Source organism: Arachis stenosperma, chromosome 1 (genome assembly GCF_014773155.1).
Source record: "Arachis stenosperma cultivar V10309 chromosome 1, arast.V10309.gnm1.PFL2, whole genome shotgun sequence".
Classification (NCBI taxonomy): Eukaryota; Viridiplantae; Streptophyta; class Magnoliopsida; order Fabales; family Fabaceae; genus Arachis; species Arachis stenosperma.
Genome location: NC_080377.1, coordinates 44,953,928 through 44,974,778, shown reverse-complemented (window position 1 = coordinate 44,974,778; position 20,851 = coordinate 44,953,928). Strand labels below are relative to the sequence as shown.

Genomic DNA, 20,851 nt, shown 5'->3' with positions numbered 1-20,851 from the left:
AACCAGCAAGTGCACTGGGTCGTCCAAGTAATAAACCTTACGCGAGTAAGGGTCGATCCCACGGAGATTATTGGTATGAAGCAAGCTATGGTCATCTTGTAAATCTCAGTCAGGCAGATTCAAATGGTTATGGATGATTTATAAATAAAACATAAAATAAGGATAGAGATACTTATGTAATTCATTGGTGAAAATTTCAGATAAGCGTATGGAGATGCTTTGTCCCTTCCGTCTCTCTGCTTTCCTACTGTCTTCATCCAATCCTTCTTACTCCTTTCCATGGTAAGCTGTATGTTGGGCATCACCGTTGTCAGTGGCTACAGTCCCGTCCTCTCAGTGAAAATGTTCAATGCGCTCTGTCACAGCACGACTAATCATCTGTCAGTTCTCAATCAGGTTGGAATAGAATCCAGTGATTCTTTTGCGTCTATCACTAACGCCCAGCCTTCAGGAGTTTGAAGCTCGTCACAGTCATTCAATCATTGAATCCTACTCAGAATACCAAAGACAAGGTTTAGACCTTCCGGATTCTCTTGAATGCCGCCATCAATTCTAGCTCATACCACGAAGATTCCGATTAAGGGATCCAAGAGATATCCACTCAATCTAAGGTAGAACGGAGGTGGTTGTCAGTCACACGTTCATAGGTGAGAATGATGATGAGTGTCATGGATCATCACATTCATCAAGTTGAGGAACAAGTGATATCTTAGAACAAGAATAAGCCGAATTGTATAGAAGAACAATAGTAATTGCATTGATACTCGAGGTACAGCAGAGCTCCACACCTTAATCTATGGTGTGTAGAAACTCCACCGTTGAAAATACATAAGAACAAGGTCTAGGCATGGCCGAATGGCCAGCCTCCCAATGATCTAAGATAGCATAAAACTACTCAAAGATAGCTACCAAGATGAGAATACAATAGTAAAAGGTCCTATATGTAGAGAACTAGTAGCCTAGGGTTTACAGAAATGAGTAAATGACATAAAAATCCACTTCCGGACCCACTTGGTGTGTGCTTGGGCTGAGCATTGAAGCTTTCATGTGTAGAGACTTTTCTTGAAGTTAAACGCCAGCTTTTGTGCCAGTTTGGGCGTTTAACTCCCATTCTTGTGCCAGTTCAGGCATTTAACGCCGGGCAGTTTTGAGATGATTTGGAACGCCGGTTTGGGCCATCAAATCTCGGGCAAAGTATAGACTATTATACTTTGCTGAAAAGCCCAGGATGTCTGCTTTTCAACGCAATTGAGAGCGCACCAATTGGGTTTCTATAGCTCCAGAAAATCAACTTCGAGTGCAAGGAGGTCAGAATCCAACAGCATCTGCAGTCCTTTTCAGCTTCTGAATCAGATTTTTGCTCAGGTCTCTCAATTTCAGCCAGAAAATACCTGAAATCACAGAAAAACACACAAACTCATAGTAAAGTCCAGAAAAGTAAATTTTAACTAAAAACTAATAAAAATATAATAAAAACTAACTAAAACAAACTAAAAACATACTAAAAACAATGCCAAAAAGCGTATAAATTATCCGCTCATCAATAGGCTGTTTCTGGAGTTAAACGCCAGGTTGTAACCTGTTTCTGGCGTTTAACGCCATAATGGAACATGGAATTGGCGTCAAACGCTAGTTTATGTCATTTATCTTCGAGCAAAGTATGAACTATTATATATTGCTGGAAAGCCCTGGATGTCTACTTTCCAACGCAATTGAGAGCGCGCCAATTGGACTTCTGTAGCTCCAAAAAATCCATTCCGAGTGCAGGAAGGTCAGAATCCAACAGCATCAGCAGTCCTTTTTCAGCCTGAATCAGATTTTTGCTCAGATCCTTCAATTTCAGCCAGAAAATATCTGAAATCACAGAAAAATACACAAACTCTTAGTAAAGTCTAGAAATATGAATTTTGCCTAAAAACTAATAAAAATATACTAAAAACTAACTAAAACATACTAAAAACTACATGAAATTACCCCCAAAAAGCGTATAAAATATCCGCTCATCACTTTTATGTTTATACTTTTCATGCTTGTACTGTTTTCAATATGATGCTAGGCTTATATTTATTGAATACATTGATGCAAAAAGCATAATGGTTGTAATTTTAATGTTATGCTTATTGATTTATTGATCTGATTTGATTATTGAAATACTGATTATTACTTTTCATGCTTGTACTGTTTTCAATATGATGCTAGGCTTATACTTATTAAATATATTGATGCAAAAAGCCTAATGGTTGTAATTCTAATGTTATGCTTATTGATTTATTGATTTGATTTGATTATTGAAATACTTATTATTACTTTTCACGCTGCTCTATTAATACCAAGCTCTACTAATGCCATTAATGATCATCCTATTGTTAATTCTGAAGATGCTAATCCTGCTACAGCTAAGGGTGCTAATGATGTTGATCCTACTCCTATTGTCAAAGATCCGCAAGTTGAGGTAAGTGTTGGCTTGGTTGAAATTGAAGTCCAACCTGCTGAGATTGATCTCTCTCAGTCAACATACTCTGAACCCGAAGACACTCAAAAGGAGGGACCACATCTTTTCCAAGTATCTTGATTACTGTATGTAACATTCATGTGTATCGTAATTTATTTATTTACTATTTGCTTTATAGTGCTCATGTGTATCTGTATTTATTTATTTACTTATTGCATTACATTGTTGTTACCTGAATCAAATCATATGCTTCCAATAAGATATACAAAACTGGCAACTAGAAGAAGATCATCTCCTCCAACAACTCCTGCAAATTTAGATCAAATGCAGGGAGCCAGTTCAGCAACAGCTTCAAGATTGGCAAACATGCTGAAGTTTGTACCAACTCTAGGATTTAAGCCACCAAGGAAAAAATGATGATGTTTTTTAAAAATATACACTTTCTGATGTTAGCTAGTTATTTTTAAATGTGAGTCTATTTTTATTTTGGAGAATTATTATGACAATGGTCATAGATAAGAGTGATGATCCACTTTTGATGTTTGCTTGTTGTTATTATATTTGCTTTGTCAATTTCGTAATCTAAAAAACACTCAAGACCTTAAAGATATGCATATTATGGTATTTTGATAAATTATATATATGACAGTGCTTTAATTATTAACCATATGGTTATTCTGTCTTTAATTTTTATTTTCTAAGTATTCACATCAAGCATATTCACATCAAATGTTAGAACACAATAGGCTAAATCTTTTCATCCAATTATCTCCAAATTTTTTCATTCATGATAGTTATAATCAGGAATACACTTATATATTCCATGTCATGCTCAAACTTTGAACAACAACATTAACACAAAAATAACAACTAACAACAACACTAAACACATGGCTTGAATTAACACTTTCTGAGTTCTCACAATTGCTTCCACTTTTCCTAGCCTCCAGGCCAAGTTCATTTTCAGTTCACCCTCCTCATCACCAGCTTTTCAAACCACGTTTTCTTGTTCAGAATCTGCCCAAACAAATAACCCGCACTATCTCTTTTCGCTAGTCTGCAATAATCCAGAAAATGGTCATACCAATTTGGAACACAGACACAGCAACCATACATAAATGAGCTTAACCCACTTACATTATAATTAGGACACCCAAAAAAGATATTGTTAGGATGCCTTTCAATCCCTGACCACTTAAGGATGGGGCGACATCCACATCTACACCACTCCGACACCTTTCCAGGCCTGGTTCACACTGATGTTCTTGTCCAGTTTCTGGTTGGATAGGAGAAGCTCGAACTCCCTAATGCGTAACTAGCACCACCCATCATTTGTCACAAGTTTTGTTGCGAGCAGTACTATACTTGCAAGAAGAAGAAGAAGAAGAAGAAGAAGAAGAAGAAGAAGAAGAAGAAGATGATGATGATGATGATGATGATGATGATGATGATGGAGGAAAGTCGTAGCAGAAGCAAAGGACAGAAGTGGAAGATGCAGATAAAGAAGATAAGGTTCACATTGGGTTTAAGGATTATAAATGGGGGTAGGGACTATATTGGAGCAAATTCACTAAATGTCCACGTCATATAGCTATTTCCACATCCACGGTGATAGCCACCTTCCAGATCAGCACTCCGATTTGCTGACTCAGGCCGAAAATGGGCTTGAAAACTTTTATGGAGCTCGGAGTTCAATCTCGAGGATCAAAATGGGGCAATTGGAAACTCAGGGGTGAAATTGGTATAGGGCCCAATCTTAGGGACTATTTTGGGGATTTAGTCTTAAATTAGCATTTAATACATAATTATGTTAATTGTCAATAATTTTAATTTTCAATCATTGTAATATAATTTTAAATTAATCGTAATTTTCAATAAGTTGATATTGATATCTACCTTAAAAAATTAAAACAAAAATCTATGATTCTAATCATAATAAAAATGTATATGATATGATAATGGCTTATTCAATCACAGCAAATATATGATGTATAACGTAAGTAATAAAAAATTAACTTAATAATAATTAATTTATATAATTATTTTTATTCTAATAAAGACTATATATAGTGTTTTTTGTAGTTCGTGAGTCTAGATTTGAGAGTCAACTCATTTTTTTAATTTATTATTCTTCATTAACTACTTCATAGAATAAGAATGTATTCTTTGTTTTTCATCGAATTTGATCCTTTTAAGGTATAGTTTATAATTTTTATAGTATTTTTTATATATTCATTTTATTATATTATTCTTTTGATAATTTAATGATTGTTCTTACTTCAACTTATTCTTTTCGTCTAATGTTCCAATGCAATTATCTTTTGCCACAATCGTTTACAATACATCACATCCATTAAATACCATCTCAAGTTGTATTCATTAATTCGGGTTCTAATTACATGGATGTAAGCGTCCAACAAAGAAGCAGTAAACTCTATTTTACCGAACAATGGTTGGATCTACTCACGTATTATTACCAACCTAATTGAATGTGGGTAAAGTTAGTTTTCTTGGAAGGAGCTCGATTTTTTATTAAGGAATTATTTCCACGGAGCTTTGTAGGCCAAGTTCAAGTTCCATCCCCTCCATGCTTTCTATATCTGCCCGAAAATCTTTGAAGTAGAGTACATAATGAGATTGAATTTTCTCAATTTAAATTCAATTTTGGTAAATTCGTGTCAAACTCAAAGATGCAATTTCAACGATTGGTAATTTATTCAAATTTTCTTATTTTAAGCTTTTCGTAATTAAAATAATTTTATAACGTATTGTAATTTTTTTCCAAAAATTACCGGCCTTCTTTTGCATCAATGCAATGCCATTTAGGAGAATAAATGTTAATTTAATTTTTCGATGTGACAATTCTATACCTTGCTGCATTGCATGGATAATAGATGATGAAGCTTATTTAATAAGGATATGGTCTGAATATGCACAAATTCTAAATGTTCAAAATTATGATGTTGTTTCAGTTGGTTGTTGTTACGAGAGTAACTCTAATTTATACGTGTCTAAGGATTAAAATAGATTAAATATTACTTAAGTAATTTAGTTCTAATATTAGTATTTGATTAAATTAGTTTTAGATTAGTTTAAATTTAAATTATTGCCCCAATTTATATATTACGACTATTCTTCTTTAGCATGTTATTTTTAAATTTTTTAATATGAAATTTTTTTTTTCGGTTTTAAGTTATTTTTATTTCAATTTTTTTTTTACTCTCAATATAACAAAGAAAAAAATAGTTAAGTTAAAAAAACTGAAAATAATAAATATTATTTTTGATATGACAATTATTTTAATTAATTATGTAAAATTATTATAAATAAATAATAAAATAATTAATAATTGGGTACGAATGAATCAACAATAATAATATTAATTAAAAGTTTTACACGTCCAATAATATTTATAGTTGTGTTTAAATTTTGATAATAAGTTCAATTTACTTATTTTATATAATGAATACATTGGAGATTATATCATTTTTTACAGAATACGAAATTTTTACTCTATATTATTTGACAATTATTTATTTATTTATTTATTATATCTTTTTCTCTTCTTTAACTATTTAGACGATATATATACTGAACAAGTATTTCTATTGAATTAATTATAAAGGTTAATAAAATATAATGGCATAATTTTCACCTAATTGTAGCAAGTATCTCAATTGAAAATATTGTCTAGTTATTCCCGTGTACAATTAGTTTGTGTGTGTGTGTGTATATATATACACACTGAGTAATAGTGATGTTTTACAATTATTTATCATTTAGATGATTTATAATTCAGACATAGTTCCTCTTTTGTTTTTTATTTTTCATATCTAATGGCTACTAGCTAAGATTCTATCAATAGTATTACCTATGGTAGATTATGTGATGAAAAAATTTGGAAAATAAAGGAAAAAATTATAAGGTTATGAAAAGTCCCATCTAAATTTGACAAGAGTAAGACGACTTACATAAAATAGTTCTAATGGATGATATGGTTTGTTGATTATTTTTCATGATTCTTTCAAGTGATGGTAGGTCTAGTATATAAATATTTTTAATAGCTTTATAAGTGCTAATAGCTTTTATATTTAGTTTATTTTACAATGTCATAAAATTCATTGTTCAATCAAGAGTTATTTGGCAAAGATGTTTTGAGAATGAACTGATCGAGGGGAGGGTCTATGTCTTCTCAAATTTTGTGATTGAAGAATCAAGCAAAATTTATTTTCCAACTGCACACGTGTGTAGAATAACTTTTAAGGAGTCACATATAATAAATACGGTCGATGATCGTAAAATTTCTGACAATCATTTCAATTTTTTTGCTTATACTGATATATTGAAACAAACAAACGAACAGTCTAACTTATTTAGTATGTGATTAATTTATATTAACCTGCACAAAATTATTTTTTTATTTTAATTTTTTTCAAAAAATTATATAATAGCATAATTTTATCGATAATATAAATTTTAACATTTAATTTATGCAAATGTTTAAAATTATATTGTGAATTTTTTAAAGGTATATCCTTTTATTAATATATTGTTAACTTTATTGTTTACTATAAAATAAATTGATAAAATCTCTTTAATTTATAAGTAATCTATTATATTATTCATTTATTTGTCCTTAATTTGATAGTTTTTATTCAATTTCTTTTGTTTAATTATTCTGTTGGTCCCTGTAGTTTTGGGAAATTTTTCATTAGGTTCTTGTACTTTTTTTCCTTTTAATTGAGTCCTTACACCAAATTTTTTTTTAATTGGGTCCCTACACTTTTTTTTCCTTTTATTTGGGTCCTTGTAACAATTTTTTTTAGTTGGGTCCCTATAAAATTAAGCCAATTACTGCTAAGAGGGACCTAATTGAAAAAAAAATAGTGCAGGGACCCAATTAAAAGAAAAAAAAGTATAAGGACATAATTAAAAATTTTATAAAATTATAGGGACCAACAGAGTAATTAAACCATTTTTTTCAATTAGATGTTATTGGATTTTAACCGAAAAATGAGAGCTTATATCATGGTTAAAAACAGGAAGAAGTGAGCATTACATTGTGGTTGATCTTCATGATTTGTAGTATGTGAAATTTTAATATTTCACAACAAGATTTTGTTTTGTAACAATTTTCTATTCATATGCAAAATCTTTTATCTTTTTCATGATATATTACTACTTATTTCTCTTAATTCCCACTTTTATTTAGAAATGAGGAAAAAATAAGGTGCACATTGTTGGATCATTTGAACTCAATTATCTACGTAATCACCAAATAACTGAATACATACTTATTTTCCAATTTGCAAAACTTAATAAATGCTTTGGTAAACATATTGGTTTAACTTTTTATTTAATATATTTGTTTATGTTATATCTGTAATCATATTATATCTATATTTACGTATATATATTTTTAAAAAAGTACTCTTAGTATAGCACATGATGTATTAAGTAAATATCTTAAAATAGACGGTAACATATGATAAAAATAAAAATTAAACTAAATAGATATTACAAACACAAACACAAACACAGGCACAACCCATTTAACCCAGTTTCAAACACAATCATAGCAAAAAATTCCCTAACCCACCCATTTAACTATCTCACCTACTTTTATAAATCTACCTAATAATTCTCCTCTTCTCTTGACCAAGATCATGAAACTCATCATAATTGGGGTCTAACTCCTACATGTTACAATCAAGCTGACAAACAACCATAAACTCAAATAAGTGAACAAACCTAACGGCAACTCAACAACATAAAGAACAAACCCATCGCGCCATCACGTGTTCGTCATCGCCACCCACCCGTCGCACCGTCACGTGCTCGCTATTAGAGTAGATTAATAAAAACGATTAATAACTACATTAGAATTGATACACTTAACACCAGATTAAAAAAAAAAGAACAACGCATGACATGCTACTTTTTTATTAATCAAATGATTATAATTTAAATTAATTTTAATAAAATAACTTAAAATTATAATTTCAATTTTATCATGTGCATGACATGGGTTATTACACTTGTTTCGTTTTACTAAATATGACTCTACTACTCTAGTGCGCAAATTAGATTTTGGGCATTTCGGTACTCAGTAGCCACAACAAGCAATGTGCACCAAATCCGTGCCCTTGTTATAGGGGAGTGGATCCTCTCCAGTGAAAAAAAAAATTGGATGGTGTCAATTGTTTAATCTAACCCTTTATTGTTCTCTCTCTCATATTTATTTTTGGTCCCACTTATAAAATTAATGGTGAGATATCACACTTTATTCCCTCAAGTATCCAAAAAAATTGAGAGGATCTATTTTCCTTGTTAGAAAATAGATAAAACCAGACACACGCACGCCCTTGTTAAATACGGTTTGGAGCATAGTTCTGAAAACTAAACCAGATCGATTGGTTTAATTGGGTTAACAGGAAATCGGTTATTAGGTCGGTTCGATTCATATAAACCGTTCAGCAAAAAATTGGTAAAAAATCGGCCGAACCGACAGTTAATCGATGAACCGTTAGAACTGGCCGGTTTTTTAAAGGTATTTCGGTTCATTATAATCCTCCAAAACGGCGTCGTTTCATAGTTAATTAAAAAAAAACCTAAATGGCTACCCAAACCCGCAGCCCACCCCACTCCCACTCCCTCTCCCTTGTCCCCTCCTCTCTGAAATTGAAGAAATTAAAATTGAAAGAAAAAACCCTAGCCACCCACAGCCACCGCAGCCACCCATAGCCACCCAACCCATAGCCACCGCAGCCCCTACAGCCCCGCATCGTTGTCATTGCCGAACCCTTCTCTCTCTGTCGCCCTCTTTGTCTCTCTGTCGCTGCTCCTCGCCGTGGGTCGTCGTCGTCGCTTCTCTGCTCCTCGCCGTGGGTCGTCATCGTCGCTTCTCCTCTCCTCGCCGTGGGTTGGTGTCGCCGCTTCTCTACTCCTCGTCGTGGGTCGTCTCCGCTTCTCCCGTCCTCGTCGTTTCTGCTTCTCTCTTCCTCGCTGGCGTCGTTTCTGCATCTTTTCTCCGCACCGTGTCTCGCCGTTGTTGCTTCTCTTTTCCGTGTGGTGTCTCGCAGTCGCAGTTTATCTCCGGCCAAAATTTTCAAATTCTCAACCCTCAGGTCTCAAGTCTCAGACTAACTCTCTTTGACTCTATTCCTCTGAAATCTGAAATTTATTTTGAATATACATATTATGTATTATTGATGATTCTGAGTTTTGAGATATTAATTTTTGAATTTTTATTTGATTTCTATCGTTGATGAGTTATAAATTCAATTATTTAATTTATTAATTCTGCTGAGATTGATTTTTAAATCTAATATGTTGTACTTGTTATTTTGGTGAATGGTTTTACTGTTATTGATTCAAAATAAAACATTGCCACAATTCTATCTTGTGTTGTTTATGCTGATTCATTCTTATTTTGGATTGGTGATTCTGGTTGCTAATTTTCAATCCAGTCTGTTGTACTTGTTATTTTGGTGAATTGTTTAAATATTGCCACAATTCTATCTTGTGTTGTTTATGCTGATTTATTTTTATTTTGGATTGGTAATTCTGATTGCTGATTTTCTGATTCTGAATTGTTGATGGTATTATGGTGCATGCTTCATTGCATTGTGCTGGATGCATTGTTATCAAACCCGGCTTGACCTGGCCAGCTCGACTGGAAACTCGGTCATCTGGTCACCTGGTTGAGTCGAGCCACTTATCGAACCGGACAAATATAGGACCCGGTGAAAACCGGTTCGACTCGAACAAGTTTCAACAAAACCGGTGACCCGGCCGGTTAATGTGACCCGGGTCGATTTTTTTTTCCTTTCCTGGAAACGGCGTCGTTTCTGTTTCAGGGCCCCTAATGTTAATGAAACCCTAATGGCTAATCCGAATAGAACCCCCCCGTCCCCCACCCCCCAGCCTCGTCTCTCTTCTCTCTCGACACTCGAACTCGACAGTCCCTCACGGCCTCATCGTCACGTCGTCACTCTCTCATCTCTCCCCTCACCTCGTCAATCGTCACCCTCAGTCTCTCACGGTCTCACCTCATCATTCTCTCGATCTCGCACTCATCTGAGACTGAAGCTCGTTGTCGTGCCCCTGCGTTCGCTTCGTCTCGTCGGCGGCAGAAGCAGACGAAACCAGTCAAGCAACATCTGCTCCCTCGGGTGGTGGTGGTGGTCGTTTTGTTTCATTGCGGTCTCGGAATCAGTCAACCAGGTGAGCTCCCTCGAGTTTTCGACCCTGTTCTTTCACGGGATCAGTGTCAATTTCGGTGAAATTAGAATTTTTGTTGAACTGGTGGTTGTTGTTGTTGTATTTGGTTTTTTATAGTTGTTGCTGAACCTGAGCAAATTTGTTTGTAGCTGATAACATCATTGGATTGAATTTTGTTGTTGGATAACAGAATTGAATACTTGAATAAATTAGAATTGTTGTTGAATCTGAGCAAATTTTAATTAGAATTATTGTTAAATCTGGTGGTTGTTGACTTGTCACTGTTGTATTTGGATTTTTAGAATTGATACTGAACTTGAGCAAATTTTTTTTGTTGCTGATAACATCATTGGATTGAATTTTGTTGCTGGATAACAAGTTGAGAACTTGAATAAATTAGAATTGTTGTTGAATCTGAGCAAATTTTAATTAGAATTGTTGTTGAATCTGGTGGTTATTGCTGTTGTATTTGATTTCTTAGAATTTTTGCTGAACCTGAGCAATTTTTTTTGTTGCTGGATAACATCATTGGGTTGAATTTTGTTGCTGAATAACAGAATTGTATTTGATATTAAAATTATTAATGTTTGTAAAAGCATTTTAAGTTTTAAGAAAATATTATTTAAATTTTATATATTTTTTAATTATGACCGAGTTAACCGGGTGAATCAGTGACCCATCGGTTGAACCGGTGATCCGGTCATATGGCCGGGTTGATTACCGGTTCGGTTCTGATAACTATAGCTGGATGGCTGAAATTTTTCTAATTTTGAGATGTTTATGGTTGATTCCGACTGCTTTGCGTATGCTGGAATTTTTTGTTTATACTTTTTTTTTATATTTTGTTGTTGATTATTTGTGAAGTTTTAATAATAAATTATGAAAAATTGTAAAATTTTAAAATTTATCAGCTTCAAAATTTTTAATTTAAATATTTAAAATTATATATTAAATTTTTTATTTTTATAATTTTATCATATATTTAATTAAACCGGTTGAACCTCTGAACCATTGAACCAGTCACTCTACCGGTTCATTGACCGGTTCGGTTCTCGCAACCTTGGTTTGGAGTTTGTACTGAAAAAAAAACGGATATATCCTCCGTCGGAGTTGTCCTCAACAGCGCCACAGAATGGGGGCAATAGGGGTTGCTGCTGCTGCTGCCATATCTATTGCACCAAAAGTAGCCAAGCACCTACGTCTCAATCTCAACTCTTTTCTCACCACATTCCCTAAAACCACCATCACCACAACCACCATGCCTCTCTTCCCCCGCTGCCGCCACTGCCTTTCTTCTTCCCTTTCTCCCCCCTTCTCCACCCGCTCCTTCTGCACCGCCACCCTCCAATCCAGCGATGCTGCCGCCACAGCACACACTAAAGTTGGAGAATTTCGGAGGAAGCTGAAGGTGGCTGATGTGAAGGGTGGGCCAGATCAAGGGTTGGATAAGCTTGGCCAGAGTCTTGTCATCACGGGTTGGGTCCGCACTCTTCGTGTTCAGAGCAGCGTTACCTTTGTTGAGGTCACCTTTCTTTATCTCTCTCTTTGTTCCTCTCATTTTTCTCAATTGGATGGCACATGGGACCTATTTCATGTGAGTTGTATACTAGAGAATAGAGATGTCATTTAGTTAGTCGGTTGGTTGGTTAGTTAGCTAGTGTGTTAGTTAGTTGGTTGGTTTGTTAGCTTGTAGTAAGAGTAACCAAGTAGTAACTAATGTATAACTACCTAACCAATAAAGTGGAGCTGCTCAAGTGAGATACAAAATTAGGAAAATGCTATGTCCTTTCAAGTTTGTTTTATCTGTGATGTGGCAATGAACTTGTGTAATTCGACTGAGCAAATTGTTTGTTGTATCTAGATTAATGATGGTTCCTGCCTTTCTAATATGCAATGTGTGATGGATTCGGGAGCAGAAGGTTATGATCAGGTATGCTTCTTTCCTGAAACTCTGGTCGGTGGTCACTCATGCCTATCATGAAAGCCGGTGTATTTTAAGTTCATCAGTGCGATTTGTAGCTTTTTATCTGTCTGTTTTCAAGATCTGGAGCTTATTATTAGGTTGAATCTGGTTCGATTACGACTGGTGCATCTATTTGGGTGCAAGGAGTTGTGGTGGAGAGCCAAGGATCCAAGCAGAAAGTGGAATTAAAAGTCAACAAAATAGTATTGGTTAGTCTTCCCTCATTCTCAATCAAATTGGTCATTAAGTCATTATTTTGCTCTCAGAATTTCAGCATCTTGCCTATACTAGTCAGCCAAAATGTTGTATAGACACCTCCCCTATTATATATTGGCATTGTAACTGCTATTTGTTATTTTCAAAATTTCAAATATTTTAATGTGGACATGTTTGTAGCAGTACTGAGACGTCTCAATTGTGTATAGCAAAATGGATTGCTCTGTTTCTTTGGCTTAGCTCCTGAAAATTTTTGCTTTAAGCTCATTATTTACTCACTGAATTCGAATGTAATGTAGATCTCTAATTTCTGTGAATGATTAAAGTTGATTTTACTTTTCTCCATTTGTATTCATGCCAATAGACACGACATGATTCGAACTTTAGTTTTGTAAATCTTGAATCCAAGCTGGCAATTTGATGCTAATATTTGGTCTTGTATGTTCAGGTTGGCAAGAGTGATCCTTCCTTTCCCATCCAAAAGAAAAGAGCGAGCAGAGAATTTCTAAGAACAAAAGCGCATCTTCGACCAAGAACAAATACTTTTGGTGCAGTATGGTTTCCTTTATTTTAAGCATATTTGTATCAAGCTTGTTAACCTGTCTGCTTCATTATTCTAAAAGAAAAAATTATTTAGTCTTCCTTCTTGTAAAAACTTTCATCTGCCTATAAATCCTTTTCATATTCTTGTTTTTCATCCGTCCTATTGCAGATGGTTTATAGTTAAGGGTTTCTACATAGAAGAATGGTGGGGAATACACATCTCTTAGTTTGATTTGTTCAGTGTTATAGTGTAGTGGGGTGCAACTGCTATTGTTTGCATGTTTCATGCGGATATCAAATTCATAAAATCTGAGTCAGACCAAGTTAGTTTTAGTTTTTTTTTTTTTATTTACACTTTAAGTTGAATTACTGTGACAGCTTTAAATCTTTTAATATAGATGAATAAAAATGAGATCTTGTATACATAGTTATATTGCATATTTTAGATAAATAATCTACACAGAAATATTGTAAACATATTTGATATTGATTTGAAATTACTCCCGGGAGGTTAGTCTTGTTCTGTTGCAAGTGTGTTGCACTGGTAGGTGTGTTAAATCTTGATTAATGTATTTAAAATTAACGATCCATAAATATTCAAATACTAGTTCATCAGTTAAATCTAAGCTACTTTGTTACTTTTCCAATTTATCGGCCCAGTCAAGTGGACCTTCAAATAATTAATGTCATCCTTGTAGGTTGAAGACCTAGTCCTGTTAATTTTTTATTATGCAATTTATTCTTATAGATATGTTTTGCGGGGTAAAATGTTTAGCCGTTGTTTGTTAATCTCCTTTCTCTATTTTTCAATTGCACAACATATTTTGCTATACTTGTATTTGTTTAAAATTCTGATGGTGTGGTTGATTCAAGTAAGTTTTGTTACTATCTTACCTTAGGTGGTAATCATTTTTTAAGTCATCATGTTCTTTTTATGGTGAAAAATGGTTCAGGTTGCAAGGGTTAGGAATGCGCTGGCATATGCTACCCACAAATTCTTCCAAGAGAATGGGTTTATTTGGGTTGCAAGTCCTATTATCACTGCTTCAGATTGTGAGGGAGCGGGTGAACAGTTTTGTGTTACTACATTGGTACTCACAGCTCCATCCAGCGATAGTTCCTCTTCATAGTAATATATAGTTATCAAAATTGTGTGTTGATGCACCTTGGATATGCAAGGGCATAATTCTTCCTCTCCTCTTCCCCCACAGAAATAATCTCATTAAGTAGGAAATTTGTTACAAAACGTAACTTGTTCAGCAAGCAGTTCTGCAGTTCGATGCTATTAAACAGATACAAGAAAACTTCATTTTTTTTCTCAGAAGAGTATATAAAAAAGCATATTATAGGATGATAAGCTTACTTTCAGGCATTGATAAATTGACATTAAAGAACTAAAATTTAAGATAATGTTTCAGTAAAACTACTATAAGCAAGATCTTGTCAATGTTAAATTCAAGATCAGCAAATCTTATACAATCAGCACTATTTAGATATTTCTCTGTTTAGTTTAAGATCAGATTATGGCGATATACTCTTACTTATATATTTTTCCTTTTTAATTTACAGATACCAAATTCTCATGAAACTGCTGATTCTCCAGTCGATGCCATTCCAAAGTGAATAATGGATTGATTGATTGGTCGCAAGTAGGCAGATTTTTATGCTTACTCTTATGATATCGGTTGTCATTTGTAAATTTTCAACAAGCATGCAATGAAGTTTGTGCTTTACATATTCTAACTACAACTACTCTGTGCACCAGGACTTTTTTGGTAAACCAGCATTTTTGACTGTTTCAGGCCAACTCAATGCTGAAACTTATGCTACTGCTCTTTCTGATGTACATGCACCTCCTCCTATTTCTTCTTTTTCTTTTTAAAATTTTTATACTTTGGTTTGTCTTCCATAGAATTTAGTATTTTTGAATTTAGTTGAGATTCACTTTGAATCTTGTACCTATGCAGGTATATACATTTGGTCCCACTTTCCGAGCAGAAAATTCTAATACGTCAAGACACTTGGCTGAATTTTGGGTCAGTGGTTTCTGTTTTTGAGTTAAAGTTGAACAGATTGGAATTCAGAGCATGCATTCATTTTTGTTTCTAAGCTTCTGAGTCTTCCTTATTAGTTACTGTTATGTTTGTTTGATGGAACAAGAATTAAAGGAAATATATTGTATTTATTTTTTTCTCAGATGATTGAGCCGGAACTTGCTTTTGCTGATCTAAATGATGACATGGCTTGTGCTACTGCCTATCTTCAGTCTGTAGTATGTAACTTTCCACAATTACTTTGAAGTTTTCATGGTCTTAGGTTAGATCATTTTGCGAAGCTCATTTTTATATCATTTCTTCACATTAAAGCTTTTTCGCTGGATGCATTTGTTTCTTGAAGATTAGATATGTTCTTGATAACTGCAAGGAAGACATGGAGTTTTTCAATACATGGATTGATAAGGGAATCATTGACCGCTTGAGTGTATGAGCTCAGTGTAACCATCATATTACGTTCCTTTATCTGAGATTTTTCTCCCCTTCAGCTGCCCATATTAATTTTAATCACTGGTATTCTATTTCTCTATTTTATTTTGTTATTATTATGTAAAGGATTTGGCAAACAGAGATGTTGTGCAAATAACCTACACTGAAGCGATAGATCTACTGTCTCGAGCAAATAAGAAATTTGAATTCCCGGTAATCAGTCATATTTTCATTTTCCCATTTGCAGTGGAACACTTATTCTGCACTTGGCTTCTCCAATCATTTCCTTTTGCATTTGTTCTGATAGGTCATTGCTTCCAACTAAAACATGTAATATTATGTTTAGTGAATGTGCACTTAATTTTTGGCTTTTGTGTATTAAATTTAGTAGGTGAAGAACTTTATCCATTCTAGCACGCATTCAATTCACAATAATAATCTGCCACATTATTTTCAATATTGAATTGAATTCCATGATTGATCTATGTTGCGAGGTCCAACAAGGACAAAGCTTGATTGCTATTGTTGTATTGACTCTAATTTTCATATATTAGGTGCTTACAAGTATTTAGCATCGGTTTCTTTGACTTCCATAGGTGAAATGGGGTTGTGATCTGCAAAGTGAACATGAGCGTTATATAACTGAAGAGGCATTTGGTGGTTGCCCTGTTATAATTAGAGACTATCCGAAGGCATGTTGATTTTTCCTATTGTTTCTGCTCCTTATGTTCTATTCAATTCTGGGACAACATAATGAAAAGAATAAGAAATTTCAGCATGGCTGAGAAAATTGAAATCCTTGTTTTGCCCTCGTTTTGCTTACTTTATGTTTGGTGGTTGTTAAATATTGTTGAGAATATGGCTTCTAGTTGTAGGTAGGATAGGAGAAAAGAAGAAAGAATTGAAAGGTTACAAATAATATGAAATGTGTTGATACGATGACATATGGCCTGGTGTGTTATAGTAAGCAACACAATAATTCTATTTATAAATCCTTGTAAATAGGAATGGTTTCTAGCTTCTTGTAACACATCGTATAATATTGTATCTATATGTTTCATATTCTATGAGACTTTCTATTCCTTTTCTCTGCTCTACCATAATAATCTCAACATGTTATCCAAGCAGTCGATGACCAGTGGTGAAACAATTTTACCTTGGCTGTTGGATTTGAAATTTTCAGGATATCAAAGCATTCTATATGCGGCAGAATGATGATGGAAGGACAGTTGCAGCCATGGACATGTTGGTTCCAAAGGTATGTTTTCTATTGCCTTTTCCCCTCTTTTTATTACTGTCATCAAGAACCGCTTGAGTATCAAATTCTTATATCTCCTTACTACTAACCGAAAGAGTTATAGTTGGTTAAGCTTTGGTCTTTTAGATAACATGGAGTTCCTATACAAGTTAATTACCCTAGGCTGGTGAAGCCTCTTGTTTAAATTTTATTCCAGTAATATCTATGTTGTTTGTTTTAGGAACTCAACTAAATGTGAAGTTATACTCATGATTTATAATTTTTGTGTTTATGTTAGATTGGTGAACTTATTGGTGGAAGCCAAAGAGAAGAACGGCTTGAGTATCTCGAAGCCCGCTTAGATGATTTAAAGCTAAATAAGGATGCTTATTGGTGGTATCTTGACTTGCGTCGTTATGGTTCAGGTGAAGACAATGCTCAAGTCTCTTAATTGTTGCGTACTCAGACTATTTTAACAGTTGATAGTAATCATTTAAATATAATAATGTGTCCTTTGTTCTTTATATCCTTCATTGTTGGCTGTTGGTAATGATGATATTGTGTTGGTGAATGCAGTGCCTCATGCAGGGTTTGGTTTGGGGTTTGAGAGATTAGTGCAGTTTGCAACAGGAATGGACAATATAAGGGATGCCATTCCCTTTCCTCGTACACCTGCCTCCGCTGAGTTTTAGACCCTTGCATATATATGGACAGAATCTACATTCATTTTATTTTATACGAACTTCTATTTTTTAGAGTAGAGGTTAAGGGCAACTAATTGTATTCTTTATCTGCACAACAATATTAAAAACAATGTATTTTGAGCAATATAAATTATAGAATCTCTACTTGAAAAAAAAAGGGTTGTTTCTTGCTAGTATGGTTTTGTTTTTGGTATGTTTTTGTTTCCAGGTGCAGAAGATTGGCTTTTTTTTTCAGTTAAATTTTCATGCACTCACAGGTCGCGCAATTATAACTATTTTTTTTGGGATAACTATTGTAACACTCTATTACACTAATAATATTTGAAAAAATAATAATATACATCAGTGAAAATAAAAAAACTCGAACAAAATATCCATACTATTAACAAGAAAAATAAATAAAAAATTAATAAAAAATCAAAACTTAACAAAGAGTACTAACAATAATATTTAAAAAATATTTATTTGTATAGTCATAAAAAAAATTTATAAACTCTAATGATTATCGTTTGATATCTTATTATAATTGAGATTAAATGACAAAATTAGTAGAAAAAAAAATAAAACCTAGTTGCTTACGGAGAACGAAAGTTAAAATTAAGAATCATATTCGTGTTTAGAGAAAAAAAAAGTTAATTAAACAAAAAATTATGACATTCAAGAAAATTAAAAAAAAAAAGTTAAATCCTTTTGTTCCTTGCTTCGCATGCTTGCCAGGAAAATAGAACAAGTAAATCTTTTACTTTTAAACCAAATTCAAAATTATAATATATTTTATTTTAAAAAAACTGCAGGTAATTAAATTGTGAAAATCTATTATTTATTTTCACTTTTCTCTTCCACCACCATCCATGGACTTTGTTTACCAGGACAGCAGTACAGTCCTACAATGTTTTATTGCAAACTGGAAAGTCCAAACTTATCCCTCTCCTGCCTGTCTTTTCTAGACAAACAATGCACATGAACACAAGCTTGAGGAGCATACGATCACAAGAGATTGGGTCATGGTTTGGGGAGCTTTAAGTCTGAAGATGGTTGAAGGCTGATTCTTCAGTGATATACATACCAAGGGTCATGCGTACTAATTTGGAAAACATGGGGGAACGATTCTTATAATTTGTTTAGATCAGAGCAACTGTTAAATACAATAAACTTAAATTCAAGGATTCATTAGGTGGTTAACCAAATATTACATAAGCTAATTGTGGCCAAAATAAATCATCAAGAGGATATTTTAACATCAAACTCAGGCACACAGCCACATGCTACTTACTATCACCACAATAAACGCACGCCTCAGAAAATGCGAGGTTTCTATGGCAATGGCGATAGCCAATTCACTTGTTCTGGGAGTTCAAACCACACCATATCAGGAACACCAAAAATTCCATATAAGACAATGGTAAATAACCTAAGGATCCAATCTCTAACATCCTCATCGCCTACAATATCATTGATTTTGCTTTCAGAGAAAAGTGCAAGGAAGAAGGGTCGAGACGAATTAGTTGCTGGTAAACTAAGGTTGTCCGCTACACAAAATCAATCACCGACTGATAGCTAGTATAATAATAGACTAGTACGTGGTGATAAGATACGACCATTGTTACTCAGACCTGATAATCCAAACTTACGAAGAAACATGTATTTACTATACTTGCTACAAGATGTAGATGAACTTCAACCCTAAAAGGCCAAGACCAAACCAATCTTAAAGATACTAGCATGATGAAGGTATATGCTAGAAATTAACCATTTCATCAAAAAGGGAAGCCATATTTTGATCTATGGGCTGCTTAAGGTGCGAAATTAGGGGCACCCTTACAACCAACCAATCCTCCTATGTTCATATTTAAGATGACTAGTGTCGAGATATTCAAATCACCAACATCGGTTTGATAACTCTAAACATAAAAAATTGTTTAAAGATAAAAGATAATCAGTCAACGGTGAAGATATGAACATAAACAAAATTTTGGTCCTTTTGAACACCAAGATAAGCTCTGCTTTAACTAGCAAAAATCTTAAAGGGGGAACATAGTTCAATATTAGCTACCAAAAAAACTTTCATTGAACCATAATCAGAACTTCAACATCTTTAAATCCACCAATCAACTGATAAACAAGTAATACATCTCGCAAACTAATAAAATCAAAAATAAAAATAAAACCATCCTTCAAGCATCATCTCCCTTACTTCTCAGATGAGTTTGGTCCTCGTTTCTTTCCGAATCCCACCACGGCGGTGACGAATCGGCGATTGTATTGCATGCGCTTGTGTGCTCGTCCACGTGGCTTCTTCTTCTTGTCTTGTTTCGCAACTTTTGGGGTTTGACCTCTGACTTTTCCGGCACGAGCTAGGGATCCGTGAACCTTACCCATGATTTGTTTGCGTTGTGATTCGGAGCTGAGTGGTTCTGTCTTGCTCTTCTTTTGTTTGTTGCAGCGGCTATGAGCAGAAAGATCAATTGAATAATGCGAGGTTGCTATTTGTACTGCTACTTACTAGGGTTTAAAGGCATACGGGCTTACTTGTGGGTTATCTTCGCTTCTATCCATTTTCGGCCCATTCTTTGAAGTTTCATCTGTTTTATATTTTTTCCGTGGACCATGAAAATTGTGAACATCACAAATAACTGGTTGCAATTTAGGCTCAATAAGATAAAAATTAATAATTAAATTCCTCAGTTTATTTATTTTTTAAATTAATTTTTAAATAAATTATTTAGTCATATTAGTCTTTTAAAGATAAAATATAAGTCAAATTGGTCATTTCGTTGGTTAGAAGATAATGTAGTAGGTTAATACCACGTGTCACATGATAATTAGTTGATGTTTCAAGTTAGTGACACTTAGCACGCCGCGTGTTACTTGACGTGTAAAAAAGTTTTTTATAATCAAAATATTCTCTGAAATTTTAGACGTAAGTCATTTTCATCCCTAAAAATTTAAAAATTAATCAAATTAGTCCTTATATAAATTTCTTTTATTTTTCTTCATAATATTAAATTTAAAATATTTTTTATAGAACTA

General features: G+C 33.7%; 2 protein-coding genes across 2 annotated transcripts; one reads left to right on the top strand and one right to left on the bottom strand.

The window, feature by feature from the left end:
• Positions 1-11,637: 11,637 nt before the first annotated feature.
• Positions 11,638-17,994, top strand: LOC130968775 (asparagine--tRNA ligase, chloroplastic/mitochondrial). The gene is given in 16 exon segments (XM_057894231.1): positions 11,638-12,197; positions 12,537-12,605; positions 12,737-12,847; positions 13,303-13,407; positions 14,351-14,488; positions 14,967-15,015; positions 15,018-15,046; positions 15,163-15,240; positions 15,365-15,433; positions 15,595-15,669; positions 15,795-15,878; positions 16,007-16,093; positions 16,477-16,572; positions 17,064-17,138; positions 17,416-17,542; positions 17,694-17,994. Coding segments are annotated over 16 exon segments (1,698 nt in total). The 5' UTR covers positions 11,638-11,807; the 3' UTR covers positions 17,810-17,994.
• Positions 17,995-19,866: 1,872 nt separating this feature from the next.
• Positions 19,867-20,303, bottom strand: LOC130947660 (40S ribosomal protein S30). The gene has a single exon (XM_057876397.1). It carries the CDS (start codon positions 20,198-20,200, stop codon positions 20,012-20,014), a length of 189 nt encoding a protein of 62 aa, XP_057732380.1. The 5' UTR covers positions 20,201-20,303; the 3' UTR covers positions 19,867-20,011.
• Between the last annotated feature and the right edge of the window lie 548 nt (positions 20,304-20,851).

What these genes read in the sequence shown, in the direction of transcription:
- LOC130947660 (XM_057876397.1), bottom strand. Translation starts at nt 20,200, where the DNA reads ATGGGTAAGGTTCACGGATCCCTAGCTCGTGCCGGAAAAGTCAGAGGT.